Source organism: Nyctereutes procyonoides, unplaced genomic scaffold (genome assembly GCF_905146905.1).
Source record: "Nyctereutes procyonoides isolate TBG_1078 unplaced genomic scaffold, NYPRO_anot_genome, whole genome shotgun sequence".
Taxonomy (NCBI): Eukaryota; Metazoa; Chordata; class Mammalia; order Carnivora; family Canidae; genus Nyctereutes; species Nyctereutes procyonoides.
In genome coordinates, this window is record NW_026575047.1 from 20959927 (window position 1) to 20987556 (window position 27630).

Below are 27630 nucleotides of genomic sequence, written 5' to 3' on the forward strand. Positions count from 1 at the left end.
CGGGGCTGGGTCTCATGCAAGGCTGGCCAGGTCTGGCTTCTCTGCTTTCTCTGCCTGTGTCCTCACCTGTCCCTGCATTTCCCATCACGCCCTCTTTGTCCCTCCATGAGTGGATGTCATATTCCAGCCCTGTGGACCGGCCTCTTCCTTGTAGCCGGGAAAGCTGGTGTATGCCATCCCAGGAGAGCTGCTTCAGCCTGGGGTCTCTACAGAGTGAGTCTGAAACACACGGCTCTCAGTGGCCAAGGGCCCGGGCTTGTGTGACCACAAGCAAAGGATATAGGGAAAGCCTTCCAAGTGGGCAGACAGTGGCCGCACAGTTTCCTCTCAACCCCATGCTCTCCTGCCCAAGTGAGGGCTCTCCCAGCCATAGGAACTAACTGGGGCCAGAATGTCCCACTCAGCTCTTGTGGTCTTCACTGCCTGCACATATCCTTTCTCACTCCATTATGTGCAAACTAGCACATCCAGAGCTGGGCTGCGTGCGTTCAACGCTTGTTGTGGGACCTGCAGGGAGTTATCTGTGTGTGGGGATCTTACTGTAAAGAGAGAATGATATTTCCCTGGCTTATCATAAAGACTATTCATATATTAGAGTACGCAGCAGGGGACCCAGCTCATTTAGAGTGCTCCAGCCAGGGCAGTTTTTTTTTTTTAATAATTATTATTATTGTATTATTTTCTAGTAGAAATATCTGGGCCTTTCTGGAAGCTGCTATTTTACCAAGGTGGGCTGGGAGAGTTGGCCCAGCCCCGTTTGGACATGTGTCATCACTGAGCAAGGTGAAGCAAGCTAGGAGGAGGCTTTGGGGTCTTTACTTTTTTAGATGAGGGTCTGAGACTCAGGCTGAGAGACTTGGCCAAGGACACACAGCAAGGGAATGGTTCCACCCACAACCTAGTTCTCTGGACTCCTTATCTGGTATTTTATGAGTCACTCCATAGGAACTTGCAAGGTCTGGGGAATTCAGAGGCTGGGGGTTCAACCAGTGTCACAGGGTTAGAAAGAAGCTGAGCTGGGATTCGAACTCAGGTCTGAGAACATGAAATTTTGACCACACAGTGTTGCCTTCCCGGACAGCTTCCCAAATGCAGTTACGACCAAGTTGCTGGCCATTGTGGGAAAGAGGAGGTAATCCTGTATTCCTGGTGGGGATGGTCCACCTAGAAAAATTAATTTCAGATTTCTGGATAAAAGCGCAACTCATCTCTGTGTGAGCCATTTACGAGAAGACTTTCAATCACTTCTTAGGAGCATTTCTTCATTAGTGACTTTTGCCTTCTGAATTTTTTAGGACTTACCCCGTTCGATTTGGCCCAGCGTGGAAAGCTCTCGCTTTAAAACTGAAGGTAAGTTTTTCTTCTGCTTGGTTTTTCGTTGCTTTGACTGCAAAGGAAAATTGGACCCTAAAGCCAAAACCCTCCTGCCTCCACCTCCTTCACACTCCACTGCTCTGCCTCCCTTGGGCGAATATGGCCTATCATCCCGGGACCCTACAGAGCAAGGGCAGTGTGTTGCCCCTCCAGCAGCTGGCTGGAGCTGTAGTGTGCGGAACAGGATTCCCAGTAAGGTGGCCTGTCCCTATTCTCCCCCGAAGGAGTCTGATGAATACAGAATGTGCAAAGACTACAGAATGAGTTTCCTGCGGCTGTTTTCACAAATCACAAACTTTGTGGCTTAAAACAATGCAGACTTAACTCTCTTAGTGTTCTGGAGGGCAGAAGTGTGGAACCCGTATAGCTGGGCTGAAGTCAAGGTGTGGGCGAGGCCGCACTCGCTCCGAGGCTCTGGGGAGAATGTTTGCTGCTTTTCCAGCATCCGTGGCTGCGCTCCTCACCTTCCTTGGATCCCGGCCCCTTCCTCCATCCTGGAGCCAGCAGGCCAGCGTCTTGCCTCAGTGGTCAAGTGGCCGCCTTCTCTTCTGCCTGTCGGCCCTCCCTCTGCCTCCGTCTCATAGGGATACCTGGGATTACATTTCCCACCCCCCTAGATGATCTAGGCGATTTCCTCTGATCAACAACCTTAGTGTAATCACGTTTGGGAAGCCCCTGTTGCATACAAGGTGACATATTTACTGGTTCCCTGGACTGGCGTCTGGGATCACTCAGCCAACCAGCCAGGTGATGGAAATTGAGCTGAAACTCACCTACGAAAAACAGAACTTGCTCATCTTACACCTGAGCCACTAGGTTTGGGCACTGCTGGCTCCAGGGGCTCGGCCTGCCGGGGCTACGTCTTTCTCTTTCCATCTCAGCCCTGCTCTCCTGTGGTTCCCTCATTCCTGGGAGCCTTTGGGAGCAGTACAGAGGAAGATTTCCCAGTAGCTTGGCAGGAGTTCTAGGGAAGACCGGTGGGCTCGGCCTGAGGCCTCTCCCTGTCCCCAAGCCTGTCACTAGGGATGGGGGGAGGAGTATTCTGGGTTCTGTGCCTCATTCTGCCTCCTGGGGACCGGGATGGGCTGGGGTCCAGGCTGGCCTGCTTGTCTGCAGAGGCGGAGCAGGATGCTTACTGAGTAGAGGAGGTGCCACAAAACCATCTTTCCACCCAGAGTCTGCTTGGTACAGATTGTGGTACACCTTCCTCAAAGATCCTGATTTATGCCAGGGATAGACAGATCTCACTTACTTGGAGAATTAAAAAGTGTTTCCTTTGTCTTTTGCTACTCTCTGCACACTTTACATTTTACAAAATCCAGTATTTTCTTTTGAGTAAAATAGATTGAGGTGATCTTACTGCATTCATAGAGACCTTTTATTCATTCAGTAGCCAAACTCGTTGGTGAAAGGGAGCCCAATGTGCTACTCTGTGACTGCATTAAGAGCAGGGGACGGGCATTAGGGCCACTAGGAGGGGCTTCAGGGAGGGCTTCCTGGAGGAGGTACTCCTCACAGAGTCCTGAGAACTGAGTTTAGCAGGGCAAAGGGGATGGAAGGAGAGGCTTCCAGGCACATGGCAACCAGAGGCAGGAGAGTGAGGGTGTAGCCAAAGAACTGCACAGATGGTACACATGGGCCCTTGTGCTGATGGCAGGAATGGACCGATGATATGCTGCGTGGTTATAGTCACTTCGTAGCATGAATTTCTTCTGTACTGTCAACACCTGCCCTTATTTGAGTCTTCCTTAGAGCCCGTGGCCAGGCCTTTTGAGGACCGGGGGCCATAAACAGGTCACCAGAGATAAAACCCGGTGTGGCCTTATGGTTTTATGTCCAGCAAGTCTTCTGAGAAAGCACGTGTCACATAGGCTGAGGGGCCAGGCAAGGGTCCAGAGATGGGCGTCCCGTCTCCTTGGCACCCATGTAATTTAGTCAATACGTTCTTGAGTTAGCAGCCAGCCTGGGAAGGCGCCCACTTGCTTCCATGGAGAGTCCCGGTGTGCTCGCCGTTATTCCCAGTCCAACGTCATGACCTGGCTCAACCACAGACACTAATCCAAAGACAGGATACTAATTTTATCCAGTTCTACATCTTTTTTTTCTTTTTTTTTCCCCCAAGTTTTTATTTCTTCCAACCTTGATTTTAAAATTATAAGAGTTTTCAAAAGCACTTCTGGTATATGTTATGGTATCAATACACCATAGCAAAGACTGAAAAATGAAGTCGTTCTTTTTTTTTAAGATTTTATTTATTTATAAGTCAGTCGGAGAAGGACAAACATTATATGGTCTCATTCATTTGGGGAATATAAAAAATAATGAAAGGGAATAAAGGGGAAAGGAGAGAAAATGAGTGAGAAATATCAGAGAGGGAGACAGAACATGAGAGACTCCTAACTCTGGGAAATGAACAAGGGGTGGTGGAAGGGGAGGTGGGCAGGGGGTGGGGGTGACTGGGTGATGGGCACTGAGGGGGGCACTTGATGGGATGAGCGCTGGGTGTTATGCTGTATGTTGGCAAATTGAATTCCAATAAAATATATATATATATATATATATATATATATATATATATATATATATATATATAAAATTAACCGCTGATGGAACGCTTGTGCTTAAAAACAAAAATGATTTTATTTATTTATTCATGAGAGACACATAGAGATAGGCAGAGACATAGGCAGAGGGAGAAGCAGGCTCCCTGTGGGGAGCCCGATGCGGGACTCGATCCCAGGACCCGGGATCATGCCCTGTCGCCAATAAAGTCATTCTTAATTAAATTACGGTTTGTGTCTGGATAGAAGGTAAATGTTGAAAAACATACAACTGTACAATCCAAGTCATTTGAAACATTTGAATTTCTGGCTGCGAGCACTGAGAACTCCGCAGCATGTTCACGTGTGGCCTGACATCTCCTTTACTCCTGCGGCAACCCCGTCTCAGGGATATTTTAGCCACATTCTCGAGTGAGGGAACCTGAGGCTCAGAATGTCTGGGGCTACATAGTCCGTCAGCACCCACTCCTGACAGCCCTGCCAGTACTGTTTCTGTGTTACCCATGGTGCTCATGATTTTTTGACATATATTGACATAGAGCAAATTCTAGAGGGAGCTGTTCCCGTTGGGTGGCTCTACAGGCACTGTGTCTGGCAGTGGACCCATCATCCTCATAGGAGCCATCAGGACACTCACCCAGGGCCCATTCTGCTTGAGACAGTTCGTCAGAAGGACCCAGTGGAGGGAGACCTATTTTTCTGTCCTGTTGGGTTAGGGAAACTGAGGCACAGGGAGATTAGATGACTTGCCCAAGGACCCACCTAGTGGCAGAGTCAGGATTTGAACCCAGCACCATCTGATGCCCTGTGTGTAGGAATCACCCAGGTGGTCTGATTTAGTATATCTGAGAGGGGGTCCAGTAAAGTGCCTTTTAGCCCACAGCCACAAAGAGCAGCGCACACCTTGAGAAGCCCTCTCCTTAAGGCTCCCTAGCCTCCCACCACGTGAGCATGTCACATCTTCCTGGCAAAGAGATGATAGGTCCTTCGTTCATTTATTCCTTCACTTGGTTATTTTCAGCAAACACCATGTGGGGGCCTTCTGCATACATGCGACCTGCCTCCCGCGTTCACCCCGATGTCTTACTGCCTTCCTGCAACATGTTTTTGCTGTTTTGTAGGGGGAGCACCCCTTGGAAGGAAATTCAGCAGGAAAAGTGGAGTCTTTAGCCCACTCCCAACTTCTGCAGCGTCCAGTGGGCCAGAGACTCAATCCATGGTTGCTTTTACTCCCTCGTGGCCCAAGAAGACTTTGTTTAAAAGAGAGTCTCCTATAACATACCACCTGGTAAGTGACACGTTTGGTACTTTAACAGAATTCTCAGAAGTTGGAAAGAAACCGGTGTGGGGCCAACTGTGTACACCATGCCACAGGCTTTGATTCTTTAGAAGAGCCTGTTCCTTCTCTTGCGCAAAGTACAGCTATTATTCCAAAGAGCTTTCTCTTCTGTATGACATCTAGTATTTAAGATGGACAGGAGGTGTGAACCTGAGCAGTGGGCTGCTGGTTCTGAAGCAGGGCTCCGGGTTCTTTTTATTATTTTTTTTAAGATTTTATTTATTTATTCATGAGACACACACACACACACACACACACAGAGAGAGAGAGAGAGAGAGACAGCCAGAGGGAGAAGCAGGCTCCCTGCAGGGAGCCCGAAGTGAGGTACCATCCCAGGACCTTGGGATCACGACCTGAGCCAAAGGCAGATGCTCAACCACTGAGCCACCCAGGAGTCCCACGGCTCTGGGTTCTGGTCCACCTGGCCCCATGTGCTGCCAGTGGTCGTAAACACGCTGCGGTGACAGCAACGGGGAGCGCTGACCAAGTATTTCCCCTGAGCCAGGCGCTGGGCTTAACACTTGCTTTGCACGATCTTGGGAGGCCTCAATACAGATTCCCGCAACAGGTATGATTTTTATTCCCATTTTGCAGACAGGGACCAGGTTAGAGAGATGGCCAAATGTGTTGAGAGTCCTGCAGGTGAAGCGGCAGAGCCAGGATGCCAAGCCCCTGCCCTTTGCTGTGGCTCGACGTCCTGCTCTTGTGTTCTGTTCTGTTTTATGTGTTGCATCATGTAGAGCTGGCTTTCACTTACAATTTCGTGACCTAAGATGGTGTGAGAGCCACTGAGCGCGGCCAGCAGGCTGCCGTGGCCACGAGCCCCTGCTTGACTGCCTGCTGGGTGGTTGAATTAGTTTCTTAGAGCTGCTATAACAAGGAACCACCAACTTGGCGGCTTAAAAGAGTGAGATCCATTTTATCACGGGTCTGGAGGCTAGGAGTCCAAAATTAGGGTGCTGGCAGAGCCATGCACCCTCCAAAGACTCTCTCCAAAGGGGAGAATTTTTTCTTGTGTCTTCTACCTTCTGGTAACTTCCTTAGTTTGTGGTCACATCATTTCAATCTCTGCATTGGGACTCTCCAGAGAAACAGACCCAATCGGAGTTATGTGTGTGGGAGGGAGGGAATTGGCTCGTGGTTGTGGGGCTGGCAAGTTCAAAATCTGCAGGACCAGCTGGAAACCCTGGGATGAGCTGATGCTACAGAATTCCTCTTCATCTCAGGAGGTTAGTCTTTTTTGGTTAAGGCCTCAGTTGATTGGGGGAGGCCCACCCACATCATGCAGGCTCATCTGCTTCACTCACAGTCCTTGGATCTCAATGCTAATCTCATCCAACAAATGCCCTCACATTAGCATCCAGGTGTGTTTGGTTAAATATCTGGGTGTCTCAGCCAAACCTGCACATAAAGTTTACAATCACGCTCTTTCTATCTTCACATGGGCTTCTTGTGTGTTTGTCTTTTCCTTTTCCGTCACTCATAAGGACATGTGTCATTGGATCCAGGGGTGGCTGAAATCTAGAATGACCTCATCTTGAGATCCTTAGCTTAGGTATGTCTTCAGAGACCCCTTTTCCAAGTAAGATCGCATTTGCTGGGTCCAGAGGTCAGGATGGGGACCTCTCTTTTTTGGGACCCACCATGCAGCTCTCCCCCTCCACCCCCCACCCCCCCCACCCCGTGATCACTCTTGGTCTTTACAGTCCCCTGTGGCAAGGACAGGTGACTTGTGGCCTTTCCTATCACACTTGATGCTCTGTCACCCGTCCTGTGTGTATTTGCTCAAAAGCTGTGTTTAGTAATGCTCAGAAGAACAGAAAGCCAGGTGCCTGCCCAAGGGCTCTTGGACTCAGGGTGCTGGCATGTCAGAAGCATTGGGGAGGTGGTGGCTGGAGAGCACACTGGGGTCCAGGGCCTGGGCACCAGGCTAATGCTGGTATGATGTTGCATGTACATTGTCTGCACTGTCCTAGGAACATGGCTTCCCTTCTCTGCTGCCTTATTTCTGTGCAATAAGAGGGTCATGCTCTGGAGAGGGGATGTGTGGAAGAATCATAGTACATGGAGTCACACAGCCAGAGCAGAGTCTAACTTCCTGCCCGTGTGACTTTGGGCAAGTGAGTTAACCTTCCTGAGCCTTAAGTTTCCTTTTTTTTTTTTTTTTAGCCTTAAGTTTCCTTATCTGTAAAATGGGAGCAATAGAACCCACGTATGTAAAGGGATGGACATATGGCTGGATTTGGGAAGTAACAGCCACTGTTATGATGATTGTATCACTAAGGGCTGCCTTTGTTGGCACATAATGTCCCACTGAGGGAACTAGGTGGGCAGGGCAGAGGGTGGGAGGTGTGGCCAAGGACAGCTTCCCTGGTGTGAGGGGTCAGAGTCCGATTCAGTTTAAAGGATATGTCCGTAGCATGAGGACCATGCCCTGGGGTCGGGGGGTGGGGGACGAGGGGGGGAGGTGGCAAGGGAGAGACCAGCAGATATGGGTTGTGATTATGAGGGGCAGTGGGGGGTGGCATCCGGTGAGTGGGCCCTGGCTTTCCTCTGGGATGTTACAGGGGAGCACAGCAGAGATGGAGGAGGCCAGACCTGGGGGGATCCCCTGCACAGATGGTGTATCAGCAGCTCCAGTGCACCATGATCCGAGCTGGCTTGGCCACTGCTCTGTGTGGCAAGTGGACCCCATCAGCTGGTGCCCCAGGGCCACGCAGGGCACATGAGCCATTGCTGTGGGATTTTCCCAGGCCCTTGCTCACATTCCTTTTGTCAAAGCATCATCTCCAGCATGCTGGGTCCCCATGCATCCCCCAGACTAGGAGAGACCTCCGGTATGACCACATGCCCACATCCTTTGTTCCTCATGGGCTTTATGTTCTAATCCTTTCAGTAGTCTCTTAAAACATTCAAGATTACTTAAGGCAGTTATTAAACTAGAAGAAGTAAATCTGTATCCTTCCTTTAAAAGTTCGTGTGTATTTATGTATCTTTTACTTTTTTTTAGATCAAATGCTTTTATGAAACATGGGTAGCACGCATTTCATTTTTAATCATTTAATCATTTCTGTATTTTTTGTAGTATGGCGACATCTCAAGAGATGTGCAAGGAACTGCTGAGGATGGAGTGATTTTTCAGAAATGTGCAGTGGTAAGTATTCATAGGCAGCTTATAGTTGGAGAGAAAATAGTTGGATTTTGACCAAATCATGTCTTGGTAGAGTTATATATTTAGGACTGGCAAGTCATGGAGTTATCCACCCATGTCCAGACATACGAGGGATAAAGTGATGTACAAGGGATTTTCTGTTTCAAATCATGGCACCAGGGCCAAGAGTTTTGGTAGCAATTAAACTCCCATTTGTGAAAATGCACTGTGATCATTTTGAACAGGAAAGTAGGAATGATGCATTTTCTTTCATTATTGATACGGTGCTTTACAGTTTAAAAATTTTATTCTTGTCTTTAAAGCCTCTGATCCTTACTCATCCTGTGAGATGGCATTTCACATTATCATTGTGTTGGGGGTCCTGGAGACCGCCCTCGGGTTCCATGATTCGCTGACAGGACTCACACGACTCAGGAAAGCTGGTGGTCTCACAGTTACGATTTATTACAGCAGAGGGTGCATATTAAGGTCAGCGAAGTAAAAGGCACCTCGGATGGAGTTGTGTGAGACCAGGCGCAAGCTTCCCCTTGTCCTGCCCTGGCAGAGTAGTGAGGCTGGTGTTTCATTTTCTGGAGCACTGACGTGTAACTTCACGTACCAAGTATTGTCCACCAGGGACGCGTACTCAAACCTTGATGTCTGGGGGTTTTGGTGCAGCCCATCATGGAGGCATGCTGTGTCCATGCAGCTGGCCTCAGTAACTGGTCTCCAGCCTCTCCAGAGGTCACCTTGACACAGCTTGGCTCATGGCCCCCACCTCTAAGCATCCTGTTAGCACAGACGGCCTGTTGGGGCCCAAGGCCACAGGTGTATAAGGTGCTCTTCTCACACAAGATAGTCCAAGGGCTTTACCTCCCAGGAGTTGGCCAAGGATCAGTTCTTTCTTTGAGGTGTGCAGGGTCTGGGCAGTGCACACCTGCAGAGTTAACCCTCTGCTGTACAGCCCTCGATTTATCTCAGGCCTTCAGCCGTCCTGTTCCCCTCCCTAGATACAGTGCCGGAAACTGGTGCTACCAGTTACTCCTGTGTCCTCCTAGGGATGTTTCTGCCATATGTGTGAGTGTGTGTACATGTGTACCTGCATATATAGACATTGTTTCCCTCTTTCCCCAGCTCCTGCATCCCTTCTGGCAGGGCTGGATGAAGGTGGGGCAGGGGTAGTGGGAAAAGCTTATCAGAGAGTGGGAACAGGGCACGGTTGCAGAGGCCAGGCGGAGAGCTGAGCTGCTTGGGCCACCAGACCACTTGCAGCAGCCAAGCCGTTCAAACCCATGACCAAGCAGAGCCCACCTGAGGGAGGCTGGCCTGGAGGTTGGACACTGACTTGCTCAATCCTCTAGGTCACATGGCAGGCAGATGCCCTGGGTAGGGCACTGGGGCCGGGCTCAACCTACAAAATGACAGCACAAGGAGCCTTTGTCTGCATTTCTTGGTGACACCAATCGCCACAGTCTCCCCAGCCTGACTGTGGTTCTGTGCTTCAATATTTTTTCTTCTGTTTCTCTGTAGGAATAATCTCACTGCGTTTTAGGGTCCCAGTTACTTTGAAACTGTCACCAAGCAACAGCTTAGTGAGAATGAGTCAAAATAGTCCTGGGGCCTTTGAAATCCCATCGGATAAATTCTCAGGCACTCCTTCTGCCTGAAGCTGAGCTGGGGGTCACGTTAGGAGGTTGGACTTAGCAGCAAATGACAACCCTCCTGTCATCTCCTGTCCTAGGTGTCCGGGCAGAGCGAATTGCAGACAGCTCAGGTGAGACTGCTCGTGGACAACACCAGGACCCCTGCGGCCACCAACCTCTCAGACCTGCTCCTGCTCGACAACATCACTGGCCTCTCCATTAGGGGGTCGACCGGAAACAAGACCTCGGCAGGATTCCAGGCTTTCAGAAAGAAGTTTCTGCAAGGTAATAGCAGTGATAGCAGTGTATCAAGTCAAGGAGGGAAAAGGAACGTAGATACTGACAGAGCGTGTGATGCATAGCAGACGTGTTCTTAAACACGTGACGTGTGTTCACTCACAATGGACTTTATGATCAGGTATTGAAAGAGGAGACACCACTCAATACCTGCACCCAAAAAGCTGGACTTATAATTTAGGTTAGAGAGAGAGGTGGGATTTAGGGGAAGAGTTTTTAAGAAGTAGGTATTTTTATTATATATTAATTTTTATTATGAAAAATTTCAGACGTAACCAAAGATAGAGTTCAAGTCTATCCCTTGCCAGATGATGAGAGTTATCCCTCAGGGAAATGCACAGCTTCTGTTGGGGTGTGCTGGGTCCAGGTGGGAGTGGTTTGACACCAGCCCTGGAAGCATGTGCACGAGACCTTCCTGCACGTTCTAGTGTGTCCACCGGAGTACCTCCCCGCTAATGGGCTGGCTTTCAGAGCACCGTCACTGGATGGCTTTAGAGGTATGTTTCCTGAGGAAAGTTATCATTGGTTTATTAAGCAGATTTAAGTGAATTCTGGGATTGGTTGTTACCATGACTTCAGGACTGTCCATTTTCTTGGGAGGGTAAAATATCTTTGACTCTGGGTACCTATCTCATTTTACAGAGGAAGACTGTGCACCCTGTACCCATTACGCTGTAGTGCCCGTCATGTGCTCAGGACTCACCTCTCCGCTTCCCTGTGATGGCCCATATTGCTCACCAGTCATGCCACACGCTCCCACTGAGCCTAGACAGGGCCTCAGAGCCCTTCTTGACCTTGACTATTGACAGAAGCTGCCAGCAGAGTTGGCCCACAAGCAGCCACCTCTTTGCTGGCCGTGGTTTCAGCAATGTCATAAAAACTGTTAGGATGTTTCCCAACCAAGTGATCCTCTGTGCCTTCCCTCTAAGATATAAAAATAAATCCCGCCAGTCCTTAAGCTAGTGTTGAGAGACCAGGACATGGGGCCATGAGCAGAGTCGGAGCAGAGACCAAGTGAGGTGATGTGCCCTGGCTCTGCCTGGGTCCCTCCTCTCACCCTCCCAGCCCCTGGTCCAGCAGGCCTGCCTCTCTCCTCTCAGTTCCCCAGCAGCTTCCAGCATCTGTGCTCCTGCCGGACAGACCACACTCGTCACTTTCCCCCGCCTGTTAGCTCGGCATCCCCTGTGCCCCTGTGTCTGCTCGGGAGGTCCCCCTCCCCTCCCCTGCACCTCACTTACCTGCCCTCCCGTGCTTTGCCCAGCTTGGGGCCGCGTGCCTGTCCACACTGCGTTCTGAACCCCACCAACCCTGACTTTTGCCTGCCACGTGTCCCCGACACCAGCCTCCTCTCTGTGACTTGGGACAGTGACAATGCCTGCTTCAGGATACGGCTGTAAGGAGGAGGGGGTTAATGCATGGAAAGCCTGACCTACAGAAGCGTTCCCCATGCCAGTAGCGATTTTGTGGTGATTGTTTTTATTCTGCATGTGTGTGTGTGTTTGGGGGGGTGTCATGTGGAGCACAGGTGATGGCCCCAGCGGAAGTGGCATCCTGTTCATTCCCCGGGGGAGCGGGTGCAAGGCACCCCCTCATCCTCAGCCTCCTGCTCTGGGCATCGCAGGCCATGAAGTCTCCTCTGTCTGCCTCGGGGCACACTGTAGGGTCCCCCCTGTAGGGCTGGCACATGGCGGCACGCTGTGCGGGCAATAAGCCACTGCGCCAGGGTGAGGGACCTTCACTGTGGTATCATCTCAGTCATTTCGGTCACGCTGTCTTTGTGAGTCTCACGATTTACCATTGCGTAAAAATAAAATGAAGGTGTTGAGGATTTTTAAAATAAAAATCCAGGTGGTTCCATAGGCTCAGCTCTCATTTTTCTTCTGCCTTTACGTTTGTTTGAGGTCTCAGCACGTTGAACAATGAAGCACCTGATAGCCTATGAGGGGCTAACCCTGAGCTCTGTGGCAGGTGTAGGCAGAGCTGGAGCACAGGCTTAGGGCAGTCAGGTGGTCCTGCTCACAGGCCGGCAGAGCAGGGTGGGCGTTGTCACCCACTGGCCACTGCCGGCGGGCACTCTCAGCCAGCAGCCCACTCCCAGGGTCAGATGGGCTGACCTGCAGTGCCCACCCAGACCTCCCAGCGGGTGGGGTGCCCTGCCGCGTGAGGAAGGGGTGCCCTATGTCAAGAGTTTTGCAGTGACCTCAGGGGACAACCCTGACTTCATCTGCAGGAAGATCCTCCAGCAGTGACCTGCCAGCACCTCCCTTTTGCAGATTCTCAGGGAAAAGTGAAAGGTCTTAAACGAATCCCCTACAAATTGAAACCCAAATATATTTGAGGCTATAAGGAATTAAAATCTGAGATCAAAATATTTGCTCTTGTAAGTTTGAAGTCCAATATTTTCAAATTAAATTAAAATTCCCCATACTCTCTCTTCCCAATATTTTATCCTATCCACCCCCCCCACACACACACACATATACACCACTCCCCGCCACTGCCCAGAGGTTTGTAGCTGTCAGGAAGGGGTTGTGGTTCCTGCAGCAGCAGAGTGGTGTAGCTCCTTTGTCTTGGGAGCTGAATAAATTGAACACCAGGTTTCTCATGTGCCTTACTTCTTTTTTTTTTTTTTTTTTTAAGATTTTATTTATTCGTGAGAGACACAGAGAGAGAGAGAGGCAGAGTCACAGGCAGAGGGAGAAGCAGGCCCCACACAGGGAGCCCGATGTGGGACTCAATCCTGGGACTCCAGGATCATGCCCCGGGCTGAAGGCAGGCGCTCAACCACTGAGCCATCCAGACATCCCTGTGCCTTACTTTTTTTTTTTTTTTAATAATAAATTTATTTTTTATTGGTGTTCAATTTGCCAACATACAGAATAAAACCCAGTGCTCATCCCGTCAAGTGCCCCCCTCAGTGCCCGTCACCCATTCACCCCCACCCCCTGCCCTCCTCCCCTTCCACCACCCCTAGTTCGCTTCCCAGAGTTAGGAGTCTTTATGTTCTGTCTCCCTTTCTGATATTTCCCACACATTTCTTCTCCCTTCCCTTATATTCCCCTTCACTATTATTTATATTCCCCAAATGAATGAGAACATATAATGTTTGTCCTTCTCCGATTGACTCATTTCACTCAGCATAATATCCTCCAGTTCCATCCACGTTGAAGCAAATGGTGGGTATTTGTCGTTTCTAATGGCTGAGTAATATTCCATGGTATACATAAACCACATTGCAGAGTTAAGGGGACACAGGAGAGCATCCTGTGTCTGTCCCCACAATGGACTAGGACTCACAGTAAGAAGGAAAGAAGTACTGATTCATGTATGACATAGATGAACCTTAATAAAAATCTGCTCGGTGAAATAACTTGAACACGAACAACATGTATTATACGGTTCCATTTCTAGGAGGTGTCCTGAAAGACAAATCATTATCCCCCTTACCCCCAAACCAGATTAGTGGTTGCCTAGGCCTTAGGGTGGCTGTGGAAAGTGACTGCCTTTGGGCATGAGGTTTCCTGTTAGGGTGACGGGGATGTTCTGAAATCAGATTGTGGTGATGGTTGCACAACTTTGAATACACGAAATTCCTTGAATTGCACACTTAAAACAGATGAACTGGGTGATACATATCTCAAAGCTGTTAAAAAAAAAAAAAGTATCATAGCCTCAGCCCCATCACCACCCCGTCCAGACAAGAAGCCGGTGTCAGCTCTGGCAGGGCACAGCCGTGTCCCTAGGCCCAGCACTCCACGCTTCCATGCGCCGTGGCTGAGGTTTGGAGGCGTCTGTCAGAACCAGGACAGAGATGTGCCTTTGGGTGAGAGTTTATGAAGTGCCTTCGGGCTCAGCTGGGTGCCTGGAGCCCACCTGGGAAGGTCAGCTCAGTAGGAGGTGGGCAGGATGTCTCCAACATCAGATGGGAGGGTCCCTCTAGAAGGCGGGGCTGAGAGCGTGCTGCCTCTTGCAAAACAAGAAACCTATAGTGGTGACCCCTCCGTCCCCGGCCACCCTCGCTTGGGGTTCCTCTCTTTCCCAGCTCTTTGTTCACTTTGGGCCCTGAGTGCAGCCTGTGTCTGGGAGCAGAGCTGCCTTCTCTGGAGAGCGGGGGTTTTCGGAGAGCTTAGAGCTGCAAACCCTGTGCCCCAGGGAAGCTTCCCCTTAAATACAAAGTTCCATTTTGTAGTGAAGCAATCGAGGGCCAGCTAGATAGAGACCACGGAGCTGGAGGGGGCCCCACGTGAACCCACAGTGCCACATCCCGCCTCCTGGAGCCCCTTGCTGTGCTCACAGAACCCACTGCCCGGAGGAGTCAGAGTAGTACTTGGTGTCCATCTGCCCACCGAGGCCCAAAAGTCCCATGAAGACACTTTTCTTTAGTTGTGTGAACAGGAATTTGGGGGAATAAATAGATTCCTGCCTTGATTCTGGATTTCCCAAATGTGGGAGTTAAATGTGCCCGGGTTAGGAAGACTGAGCCACCCAGTCCCAGGCAGTGCTGGATGGGGCAGGGGGTCCCCAGGTGAGACAGCACAGGGGCAGAAGGGGGCCACCCGGCTCCTCGCACCCGCTGACAGCCTCTTCAGGTGAAAAAGAGGGGCCCTGTGAGCGGGCACGCACACCTCACCGTCCCCACCGCTGGCCCCTGCGCCCCGAGCGGTGCCCCTGCTGTCCACGGCGGCTGTGAGAGTGGTTGTGTTGGCGGCCTCCATTGACGTGGGGCTCCTCTGGGGCACGGCGGACCCATGGGCCCCTCTCCACTCACGCCTGCTTTCTCTCTGAGCAGTGGGAGACTCCTTCTCTGTCAGCTACACAGCCTCCATCAAGGCCGGGGAAGTGGGCGGCGGAGAGGTCCTCCTGCTTCCTGCCCAGCTCACCTTTCAGAGCTCCGCACAGGTATGTCCTCCTCCCTTTGCTTTCTGTGTCCTCACTGTTGTTTTAGAAGCTTTGACACTTAGAGCACGGTGTCTGGTAGCTCCTTCCTTCCTTCCTCCTTCCTTCCTTCCTCCCCCTCCTCCCTTCCTCCCCTCCTTCCTTCTGCCTTCTTCCCTCCTTCCCTCCTTCCTTCCCTCTCTCCTTCCTCCTTCCTTCCTCCCCTGCTTCCTTCCTCCTTCCTTCCTTCCTCCCCCTCCTCCCTTCCTTCCTTCCCTCTTTCCCTCCTTCCTTCCCTCTCTCCTTCTTTCCCTCTCTCCTTCCTTCCTCCCCTGCTTCCTTCCTTCCTCCCCTCTCCCTTCCCTCCTTCCTTCCTTCCTTCCTTCCTTCCTTCCTTCCTTCCTTCCTTCCCCCTCTCCCTTCCTTCCTCCCCTCTCCCTTCCTCCCCTCTTCCTTCCTTCCTTCCTTCCTTCCTTCCTTCCTTCCTTCCTTCCTCCCCTCTCCCTTCCCTCCTCCCCTCCTTCCTTCCTTCCTCCCCCCTCTCCCTTCCTTCCTCCTCTCTCCCTTCCTTCCCTCCTCCCCTCCTTCCTTCCCTCTCTCCTTCCTCCTTCCTTCCTCCCCTGCTTCCTTCCTCCTTCCTTCCTTCCTCCCCTCCTCCCCCTCCTCCCTTCCTCCCTCCCCTCTCCCTTCCTTCCTTCCTCCCCTCTCCCTTCCCTCCTCCCCTCCTTCTTTCCTTCCTTCCTTCCTTCCTTCCTTCCTTCCTTCCTTCCTTCCTTCCTTCCTCACCTCCTTCCTTCCCTCTCCTTCCTTCCTTCCTTCCTTCCTTCCTTCCTTCCTTCCTTCCTTCCTTCCTCCTCCCTCCCTCCCTCCCTCCCTCCTTCCTCCCTTCCTTCCCTGTTTCCTTCCTTCCTCCTTGTCTCCCTCTGTGATACTAAATTCCAGATGAGTGTGTAGGCCCTGGAATCTCACACGCTCTGCTGTGAACCTGGCTCCCTTAGCATATCATTGGGACCTCTAGTAATTACTTAACTTCTGTGGGTCTGACATAGGGTTATTATGAAGATAAGCAATCAGATTTAAGTTATTTTCACTGTGTCTTGCATATAGTAAGCATTCAACCAGTAGTTCCTATTTGTATGAGTTTGCAATGAGCTGCCTTAACAAAGTTCCACAAGCTAGATAGCTTTAACAGCAAAAGAAGTCAGTTTTTTCATGATCCCGGAGGCTGGAATTCTGAGATCAAGGTGTGAGCAGGGTCGGTTTCTCCCGAGGCCTCCCTACACAGTGCATAGACAGCCTCTCCTCCCCATGTCCTCACGCAGGTGTCCCTCAGTGTGTCCTAATGCCCTCTTATTCCAAGGACACCAGTCAGATGGGATCAGGACCACCATAATGACCTTATTTCAGGTTACTCTCCTCTGTAAAGTCATAAGGGAAGAGAGAAAAAAAATCAAGATAAAATTAGAGAGGGAGACAAATCATGAGGGACTCTTCACTGTAGGAAATAAACAGAGGGGCCCTGGAGGGGAGGCGTGGTCGGTGGGGTAGCTGAGTGATAGGATGAGCACTGAGTGTTGTATGCAACAGATGAATCACTGACCTCTATCTCTGAAACCAATAATATGTTATATGTTAATTAATTGAATTTAAATAAAAATTTAAAAACTTACTAAAAACATTAATAAATAACAAGAGTCCCCACCTCCAAATACACGTGAAGTGCTTAGGTGGCCAGGGCTTCAGCATATGGATTCTGAGGGGACATGATTCAGCCTGTGACACCATTACTGTTAGTATCTTCATGGTTCCTTCACCTTTTAATCTGTGTAGGCAGCGAACATGGTTGGTTGTATGCCATGCTGGGTGCTGTGCTGGGTGCCGTGCTGGGTGCCATGCGCATCCTGGAGATGCGGGAGTAGGAGATGGCGTCCTTGCCATCAAGAAGCTCATGCTCTAGTTACTTTGGTCATTCGGTTCTGACTTCAGCCTCTGGAGAAAGGACCTTTGACTAGATGGGGAGGGTGAGGCTCTGAGTGTGACAGCCCAGGTCACGGGACAGAATCCGAATTGGCCCACACAGCTGTGGCCCCTTCCACCCGAAGCTCAAGGGCCTGTGTGTAGCTTTGCTGCTGCAATAAGAAAAAAAAAAAAATCTGAGACAATGAGATAAAAAGGAAGATTCCAAAAAGGTAAAGACCAGCTACAAGGAAACTATTAAATCAAACTGTCAGAAGAGACAAATGTCTCAGAAAATAATTAGGTACAAAGTCAGGAACAGAGGACAAAGAAAGATACAAAAATAGAGATAAAATCGCCCAGAAGAAATACCGCCCCAATTTCGGAGTACAGGAAACCGAGTAAGTTAAAATCAGAATTGAAGAAGGTGACAGAAACCAGCAGTGGAAATTCAGAACCTCAACAAAACTGAAAGTCTCCACCTCCTCCTGCCAGAGCTTTAGGACCTCAAGCCCCTGGAAGCACCTGGGGAAGGGAGGTGGGGTGAGGATGGAGGAGTGGAGTGGGAGGGGATGGAGGGGGGATGGAGGGGATGAAGGAGGAGGATGGGGGGAGGGATGGAGGGGAAGGATGGGAGGGAGGGAATGGAGGGGAGGATGAGATGGAAGGATGTAGGGGAGGATGGGAGGGAGGGATGGAGGGGGAGGATGGGGAGGTAGGAGAAGGATGGGAGGAGGAAGGGAATGATGGGAGGGTGGAATGGAGGGGCTCCTCACTCACTCCAGGGCCACCCATCTGTTCCCTTGCTTGGTGCCTTGTCTGCCCATCATACTGACTTTATTTCCTTAGGAAACCCCCACCCCTACTCACTCTATGAGACCAGGAACCTTGTCTTTCCTATTGACACCTGTGTTCTCTGTGCCAAAAATAGAGCCATGCACAGTAAATGTGCAGTAAATGTTAAATAAATGAATGAACAGTAAACTAATGAATCTTGGGCAAGTTTTCTTTCTTAACTTCTCTGAAGCTCAGTTTCCTTGTCTACAAAAAGGCAATGATCATACACCAGTGTCTCCCTTATGTGGGGACAAGTGAGATGTGTCGGTCTACAGTAGCCTGTAATTTTCTACTCCCTCCAAACTGTCTGGGGATCTCTGGGCCATTCTGAAGGTGGAGAGTGAAGCGCGCACCTGCCCTCCTAAAGATTCCAGAGTTCTGAGCTTCACTGGTCTGTGTTCTGGGCCCCTGCCTGCTAGCCCTGGTCGACCAACAGCATCGCCATGACGTAGATCCTACCATAGAGAAGAGTCCTGGGAGACCAGTGTTTGCTGAGGGAATATGTGCTGGAAGTTGACAAGGAGCTCCCGTACCTTGTTCTCAAGTTACTTCACCTGGTTGGAACCAGGCACCAGGGTTGCCTGACCCTCGGGTGACTGCAAGGCTTTTGTCCATGACCATCCATAGACCATCCATGACCATCCATAGAAGGTCAAGTGTATTTAGGGCTCAGTGAGACTTTTATCAGCTGCACGTGAGAGCAGTGGTTTGCTCTGCTGGTCAGTCATTCCCAAGATGTTTTCTAAGACAAAGGAAAAAACAGTAACAGTTATTTATTAAACAGGCAGGTGCCCAACAGGATGGAATCCTCCAGTGGAGAGGAGGTGACCTCTGACACAGCTGCGCCTGAGAACCATTGCTCAGCTGTGCTTCACAAGTGGTGCTGAACCCCAGAGAGGGGTTCAGAGTCCCCTCCCCAACAACGAGAGGAGCAGGAAGCTTCTCCCCTGGCTCTGTTCTCCTGTTCACTTGTTAGAATTGCGTGAGGGTAATAGCGGCGATGGTGAGAGCAGGCGGTTTCACGTCATCACAAACAGAAGGGCGAGTGGGTACAGGACAAAAGGCATTTTGAGAGAGAGAGAGCCCACGTTCACATAGCTCTTACCATGGTGCATTGTAGTAATTGTTCTATTTCTAGTTATTGTCATCAGGTTCTTACTGTGCCCAATTTATCAATTAAATTGGATGCGTGTATAGGAAATAACACCGTATCTAAGGGTCACTACTGTCTGGGAGTTCAGGCATCCACTGGGCTTCCTGGAATGCATCCCCGGCAGGTAAGGGGTGCCAGCTGTCATTCCCACTCACAAATTCTCCAGCAGGAGGTGGTATTGACAGAGGTGCATTGTGTTTGGAGCTGGAAGCTGCTTTCTCAAACACGCACACGTCCCCCAGCATCAGAGAGTTAGATGAAACAGGCCCTACATGGTACATGGTGGAGAGGGGAGGACCTAGAGCAATCATGTCAAGCCTCTTATAAGGGATTATGTAAACATCCTGCCCGCTTACACAGTCACCCCTGTACTCTGCTTGGCCTGTGTTTTCTGACTTCGTGCTGTGATCTAAAACAGGTTTCGCAAGCCTTGAAGTTTCTGTAGTAAGCACAGAGGTGAGGATTTACATTTTGCAAAGAGATGAGGTCAAGCTTCATAGCACACTTGAAGCTTTTCTCTGCTTAGACTTTGGGTGTCGGAAAACACAGGGTGGAGGGGCCAAAAGTGGGAAGAGAATAAAAAACTGTGATCTTGAGTGTGGGCTTCTGAATGCAGCCTCAGGTGTCCAGGGCCGGACCCTGCAACTCACAGGCCATCAGGATATTCACGAAGCAGGGCGTTGGGATATTCCCCAGAGGCAATTCAAACAGCCATGATGGAATGACACCAGGGTTGCCTTGCTCCCTGGTCTTCAAGCTCCAAGCCTCAAGGCCAGGTTATCCACGCCAATTATCACCACCACCAACTCTAGCCAACGGCTAGAATACTTTTGGTGGTCACTCCGTGTGCCAGGCACACTCCTGGACTCTCTATTAGCTAATTTAATTACCACAGCAACTGTATGAGTTGAATAGGATTCCCATTTTGCAGGTGGCACAAATGGGACATAGAGAAGTCAGTGCCTTGCCTGAAGTCAGTCTGCTGTGAGCGATGGAGCCAGGTGTGAGCCCAGGCAGGCCGGCATGAACCACTCACCACCCTGAACTGCCTTTCGGCAGTGCCTGTGTCCCCAGGAGGAAGCGTGTTCTCATGGCACATCTCCTGAGATACCACGGGCTCGGACAGATGGCTGGCCTGACACCCTTCAGTTTTCCCCTAGCTGCCAACCAGAGATGGTTCGAAGTCAGGAGGAACAGACCCCATGGAACCTTGGGGGTGGGGCACATCACATTGGCAGGTGGCCTCAGCAGAGCAGGACCCCTCACTGTTGTCTGCACCTTTCCTGCAAGAAGCATGCTGGAGAGGACGAGGGGCTGCTGTGTTGGGGGCTGCTGAACTTTGGAGTCCATCCTCAGCTCCCATCCGGCCTGACTCCAACCCTGGTGTTTCACCAGAGCGCACACTGCCTGAGCTTTCTCCCCAGTTAGGGAAGGCTCTGCTCTTCCCCCTGAAGGGACTTTAAGACCCCCACAGGACCGAGTCCCCCACAGTCAGGGAGGGGCCTGCTGCAGCTCCAGGCAGGGCAGGTTGCAAATAATACCAAATGATACCCCATATGTCACATTCCAAAACCTGTTGACGGAAGTGTTTTCTTCTCTTATTTTTCTAGAACAAGACCCAACTAAAAGCCCTTTTCACCATAACAGCAGAAGAAAAGATAAAGGTAAGAGAAAATACTTGAGCTGGACAGCCACCTGACACCCCAGTGTGTCTTCTCACCCTCTGATGTCTTGGTGTCTGGCTGTCCTCAGAGCCAAAGGGAGGGGGCGGCTGCTGGCCCAGACATACCGTGCAGTGTGGGGTCCCCAAGTGTGGCCAGAGGCTGTCAGTCTGGTTTCCTGGATGGCCCCTCCATCTGGGCAATATAGTGTTTGCTCACCGTATAACCACACTTTGCATCGCTTCAGCACCTGCTGGGGACTGAAGACATTCTGAGCAATTTACATATGATGAATTGTGTGGGCAATCCTGGGGGACAGATTCTATTTTAAAATTACCCTCATTTCATAGATGGGGAAACTGAGGCACATATAGGTCAAGTAATTTGCCCAGGGTCACCCAGCTAGTGTACCAGGGTTCCCAGGATCACTCCCAGGCTCAGTGATTCACCAAGAGGGCACAGGACTCCACATAGTCATACTTGCGGCTGATTTATTACCAAGAAGGATGCAAAGTAAAATCAGCAAAGGGCAGAGGTGCACAGGGTGAAATCTGGAGGACACTGGGCACCAGCTTCCAGAATCCTCCTCCAGCAGAGTCACACAGGATGCAGTGTTCACCAGAAAACAGTGTGACTGTTTTGTGACATGTTGTCACCAAGAAAGCTCATCAGAGACCCACACCAGGGTTTTTTTGGGGCCTGGGCACACAGATACCCTTGGGCTGGCATATACCATGGTTCCGGACTCCCAGGAGAAATGTGTCCAGTGTGTAAGCCACGTTGTTTGCTTGACAGCTTAGGTGCAGTGAGCCACTCTTATCAGAGCATGGTGGGAACTCTCCCCAAATCCAAGTTTCTAGATACCAGCCACGGCCCCTCTGAGGGCAGCAGTCTTGGGGGTGCTGTGTGTGTGCTTTTCTCATAGGGGTTGGAACTGGGATTTGAACACAGGCACTTTATTCCAGAGCCCTGTTATTGGGCACTGGGCCACACTGCCTCCTAAGGAGCTGAATCCCTGCCCCAAAGAGATGGAGACAAAAATCCAAGTCGGCTATGGCAAAGGAAGGGTCTTTGGGGGATGGGGGCAGGCAGGAGAGAGGGGAGTCCAGAAGACAAGTGCCACATCTCCTGGCTGGTCTGGGAGCTCCTGGAGGGTGGGGCCATGTCTGCTTCATCCTTGTGCCCTACCCTGTACCTTACATTCTGCAGGGCACTCAATAGGTAAATAGCCTTGATTGAGCAGATTGCTGATTGTCATCAATGCTGGTGATTGCCACTCGGTGGAGTGGGTGTCTGGTCCCTGCATGATTGTAATAGAAGTCAGAGAACGTTCACTTAATTGATGTTTATGAGCCGTTGCTCCACACCCCAGGCCCTCTTATGTGGATGGAAATAAGCCATACCCACGTCTTTGGGGCAGCCTCCAGCCCACACATTACCTTTAAGGGCAACAGGAGTAGGTGCTTGTTCTGGGGTGCAGGCCCCTGGATGCACAGTTTGGCAGCAGAGCACTGGGTTGGATTTCCACCCTTTGCCCTGGTCCGGGTGACTGACTCTACACTGTGGACCACGTTCAGGGAGATGACCATTGAGTGGGAAGATGAGGTATACAAATGTGGCAGCCCTACAGCATTGTGGGGACACCAGGTTCTTGGGCCAAGGGTCCAGTTTTGAGTCCCTGTCTGTCTACTGATTGTATATGTCTGTGGGTGTGTTTGTTACCTCCCTATTCACAGTTTCCTAGCTGTGAAATGGGTGATGATAGTACCCACTTCATTGGGTGGTCATCAGAGTAAATGGATTGATGTGTGTAAAGCACTCGGCACAGTGCCTGGCGTTTTATAAGTGCTCAGTTAACACCAGCCACTGTCTTTGGAATTATTATTATTTATTATTATTATTTTAAAGAATTTATTCATGAGAGAGAGACAGAGACAGAGATACACAGAGAGAGACAGAGACATAGGCAGAGGGAGAAGCAGGCTTCCCATGGGGAGCCCAATGCAGGACTCGGTCCCAGAATCCTGGGATCACACCCTGAGCCAAAGGCAGACACTCAACTGCTGAGCCATCCAGGTGTCCCTGGTATTATTATTATATGTACAAGCAGACACCACCCCCTGCAGGTGTCCTGTGATAATCATGAATGGACCTCAAGTATCAGGGTCTTGTGCCCAGATGCCCATGGGGATCATACAGATGTGTGTGAGTCAGGCCCAGTGCAAATTTCAGGGTGTAGTGATGTCTGGGGCAGCCTGGAGACTCAGATCACTCGCCTCCCACTGTCCCCCTGCCCTCACCGAGACATTAAATGAGAAAAACAAACAAAAAAAAAGGTCAAGCAACACACAAATACCATGATTGAATTGCGAGGTTATGAAAATCCAGGCCACACATGCTGTGGATAGTGACAGTAAAGAGTGGTGGGTAGATGGCAGGCTTCATGGAGGAGGTAAGAATTCAGCTGGATGTAGTTAAAGGAAAGACAGTTAAAGATAGAGGAAGTGTGTTCTAAAATATGCCACTGAGGATCTGACATTGAAGTTGAACCAGTTGGACTGTTGGTTGGATGTGAACCCAGGTCTCCTGGGTGCAAGCCCAGTGCCTGGCACCAATGGATACACGTATGTGGATGAGGCAAGTCCCTTGCCAGTTACCTTGTGTTCTAGCAGGCCTACTCAGGCACCTGCGAGGTGACATCATTACACTAGGAAAGTACCAGAGTGAGTAGGAAGAGCAGGGCAGTGGGGGTAGAGGCTCCCCTGGCACTCCATCATGCGGCTAAAACATAAAATAAAGGCATTAAGAGTATCCGTCATGTAGGTTGGGAGACTCTGCAACCCTAGGAGACCCCATCGGCTCATTTATTTTCTGTTACGTTCCTGAGGGTGAAACTAGCAGGTGTCAGCCAAGGAAAGTAAGGCCCCAGGAAATTGCTTCTCATTTCATATCATGAGATCCTCTTGTCCCTTCTGTCTGCTGCCTGACGAGTGTCTGGGAGGAAAAAGAAAAATCACACTGTACGTGCTGGACATTGGTGTTCAGATTGTGCTGGATCTCCCTACAGCTTCTTGTGTTGATTCCATGTGTCCTCAAAAGGGCTGGGTGCCAGGGCCGGGACCCAGAGAATGAGGATCTCAGATCTAATCAAGAGAGAGCCATTTAAAACAACTGTTGTGGGATCCTTGGGTGGCGCAGTGGTTTAGCGCCTGCCTTTGGCCCAGGGCGTGATCCTGGAGACCCGGGATCGAATCCCACGTCGGGCTCCCGGTGCATGGAGCCTGCTTCTCCCTCTGCCTATGTCTCTGCCTCTCTCTCTCTCTCTCTCTCTCTCACTGTGTGCCTATCATAAATAAATAAAATTTAAAAAAATTTTAAAAAAAATAAAAAAAAATAAAACCACTGTTGTATCACCCCAAATTCATGTAAAATGCATGTTCCAATAATAATTTCAACAGGCTTTGGGGGGAGATATGTGATCAAATTCATCAGTTTCACCTGAAACTATAAATTTGTGAAACTAGATGAGAACATTGTGACAATGAAGTGATGTGGGAGGATTTGCCCTAGGAGATATTAAAAAATTATAAAGCTACATTAATGTAGTATGCCACTCTTCCAGAAAAGCCAGACCAATGGAACAGAATAGAGTATGTAATACTCTACAGACATACTTATAGTAAGATGGGTATTTCAAATCAATGGGAAAAGAATATCTTTCCTAAATTTGTGGGCAACTGGTTGGATCTTTTGGACAAAAAATAAAGATGAATTCCTGCATCAGATTAAAATCTCAGTAAAACAATTTGTAAAAGCTAAATATAGTTACTATTATATGATATGAAGAGAACCATGAAGGAAGACCATAAATTTAAGTGCCCAAATAGTTGAAAAATTTACATTTATTTATTTTTTAAAAGATTTTATTTATTCATGAGTGACCAGAGAGAGGCAGAGACACAGGCGAAGGGAGAAGCAGGCTTCCCTGTGGGGATCCTGATGTGGGACTCGATCCTGGGATTCCAGGATCCAGGATCACACCCTGAGTCGAAGGCAGACATTCAGCCACTGAGCCACCAGGCATCCCCAAAATTATACATTTAAAAACAGCATTAAGAGGGGGCACCTGGGGTGGCTCAGTTGGTTAAGTATTTGCCTTCAGCTCAGGTCATGATCTCTAGGTCTTAGGATTGAGCCCCTTATCTGGCTCCCTGCTCAGTGGGGAGCCTGCTCCTCCCTCTCCCTCTGCCTGCCGCTCCCCCTGCTCATGCTTTCCCTCTCAAATAAATAAGTAAGTAAATAAATAAGTAAATAAATAAATATCTGTAAAAAACAGCATTAAGAAAGGTTAAGTGACAAATTTGGGAAAATGCTTGTCACAGACATGAAAAAGGATTAACCCTTTGATACATAAAGAGTTTCTATTAATAAGAAAAAGAAAGTGTCTTTGGATAGCTATATGCAACATGAGAATTTCTCAAATAGAGGAATTTACAGTGAGTGCCCTTGATCAACCACAGTGGGTGGAGCTTGTGACTGTTAGCAGAGTCACATGGCACTGAGTTGCACTTAGAGGATGAGGTTGTGCAGTCACACATCATCATGTCTACCTTCTCTGTGTCATCTCTTGGGTGGATTACCAACCAGCCTACTCCCACTGTCCAATCCTACTCACCTCCAGCCCATCGTCCTCACTATAGTGATGTTTCTAAAAAACAAACCTGCTTGCTTTTCTCTTTCTGGAGGGACTCACTATTCCCTGCTGGATTAAGCCCAATTAGTTCAGGTTAATATTCAGGAGCCATCAGAAAAGCTGGCCTCTGCCATCACCTGGTGCTGCTGGGTCCCTGGGTTTTCCACGCTGCTCCAGTTTTGCATATGCTGTTCTTTCCTTACCTGTGCTTTGGACAACTCATAAACATCCTGCAGGAGCCTGACCAATTCTGCACCTCTGTGATTCCTAAACCTTCCCCCAGGCATGCTGGTATAGCACCCTTGGCTGGGATCCCATGACACCAGGACATCTGATAAACCTTGTCATTCTGTGACATTGAGATTATTCTTGAGATTATTCTCCTGGTTGGCATCTAATACATTTTTGTGACATCAGAATAGAATTTTTGCCCTGGAAGAGCAAATGATTTACAGATGATTTAGTTTCACTTTCTCGTTTGAGATTAAAAAAAAAAAAAAAATCAGGTGTGGAGAGGCTGTGGGAACTGGCCGAGGTCCTGAAGCTTGAAGCCTATGTTAAGGAACAGAGACCAGCTGTGCAATCTGTTCTCAAATCCACTTCTTCACTAGACGGGTACCTTAGCAAAGCTCCATTTTTAAGTATTATTCCCTCTACCAGTGATGACTCCTAAACTCTCACTCTTCAGAATTGTCAGCTGGGAACCCCACAGACTCTTTGCCCTCAGAGCTGTTCTTCAAGAGCTGTGGGGCAAAGTTCCCCAAGTCACTGAATCCCTTCTGCTTCTTGGATCTTTAGCTCAAAGTGAAGGATTCCAAATAAGTTACCCCTAAAATCTCTTCCAGAGAAATTCTGTATGATCTTCTCTTTTCTCCAAACTTTTTCTGTCTTTTGGGGGATAGGTGGGTAGGATTTAATATGTGTCCATTGGGACATTTAGAGGAAATGCCCCCTCTCTATCACATAGACACACACAGAGAAAGTTGGAAGCATAAAATAATATTACCTCATAATCCCATAGTCAGAGGACTATTGCTAACATGTTGGTTTCTTGCTTCTATAATCTGTGGATTTATTACATGATTGAAGTCAAACTCTATAAACAATTCCTCCTCATGCTTTTGTAACTTCTGTTAGATTAAAAGCATTTAAATCATTCCTTTTGAAAGGCTTTTGTGTGTGTGTGTGTGTGTGTGTGCGCGCACGCAGCATTGCTCTTCATAAATGCAGCGGTGGGACTCATCAAAGGAATCTGCTCTCAGCTAATACATGATTAAAGAGATGGTAATAGCACATGAGTTTTGTCAGACAAGTGAGAAAGTTAGGGCCCGGGGATGAGGAGGCTGGGATCACTGAGCTGGCTTCTCTTTCCCTATTCTTTGTTAATGAAGTTTATGGTAAATAGGCTCTTTGAAATATGTACTTGCTAATGATTATCAGTGGAATTTGGCTGCAGGATTTCTGGAGGAAATCTCAAAAGTATGATTAACTTGGGGCTGATTTCTAGTGCTCTGAGTGCTTAAATTTCTGCACCTGTCACTGCGGTGGTGGGTCCCACCAGTACCCAGTCTCCCAAGAGAGATATCCAGGGATATTTTTGACTCTATCTCTGGCATCCCACACATTTGTTCTGTGATCACTCACTGTATCCTGTGGACTCTGTCTCCTAAATATTCCCCTAATTTTTGCCCTTCTCTCCAGGCTGCTGGAAGTAGTAGTACTAGCAGTTCAGATTTACTGACTGACCTCTGTGTGCTGCATCCCTAGCCAGTAGGCCCTATTTTGTGTGTGTAGTAAAGTACACATACGTAAAATCTACCGTTATTGATATTTAGTATGTTCAATGTTGAGCAGACAATAGCACTATCTAGGTCTGGAATATTTCCATCACCCCAAAAGGGAACTCTGTTCCCATTGAGCAGTTGCTCTTCAATCTCCCCTCCACCCCCAGCCCCTGGCAACCACTAATCCGCTTTCTGTCTCTATAGATTTGTCTGTTCCAGCCATTTCATATAATGAAATGTGGCCTTTTGTGTCCAGCTTCTTTCCTTAGCATAATATTTTCGAGTTCCATCCATGTTGTAGCTACT

General features: G+C 49.3%; 1 protein-coding gene across 3 annotated transcripts in view; it reads left to right on the forward strand.

Annotated features, from left to right (window-relative positions):
• Positions 1-27630, forward strand: part of EVC2 (EvC ciliary complex subunit 2) — a 136998-nt gene that overhangs the window by 8037 nt on the left and 101331 nt on the right. For all 3 annotated transcript variants that reach the window (XM_055326573.1, XM_055326572.1, XM_055326574.1), the window contains exons 2-7: positions 1296-1350; positions 5057-5223; positions 8360-8428; positions 10167-10353; positions 15155-15264; positions 20797-20850. In XM_055326573.1, the coding sequence (XP_055182548.1) occupies positions 5152-5223; positions 8360-8428; positions 10167-10353; positions 15155-15264; positions 20797-20850 (492 nt within the window). In that variant the 5' untranslated portion in view covers positions 1296-1350; positions 5057-5151. The remainder of the gene's footprint in view (positions 1-1295; positions 1351-5056; positions 5224-8359; positions 8429-10166; positions 10354-15154; positions 15265-20796; positions 20851-27630) is intronic.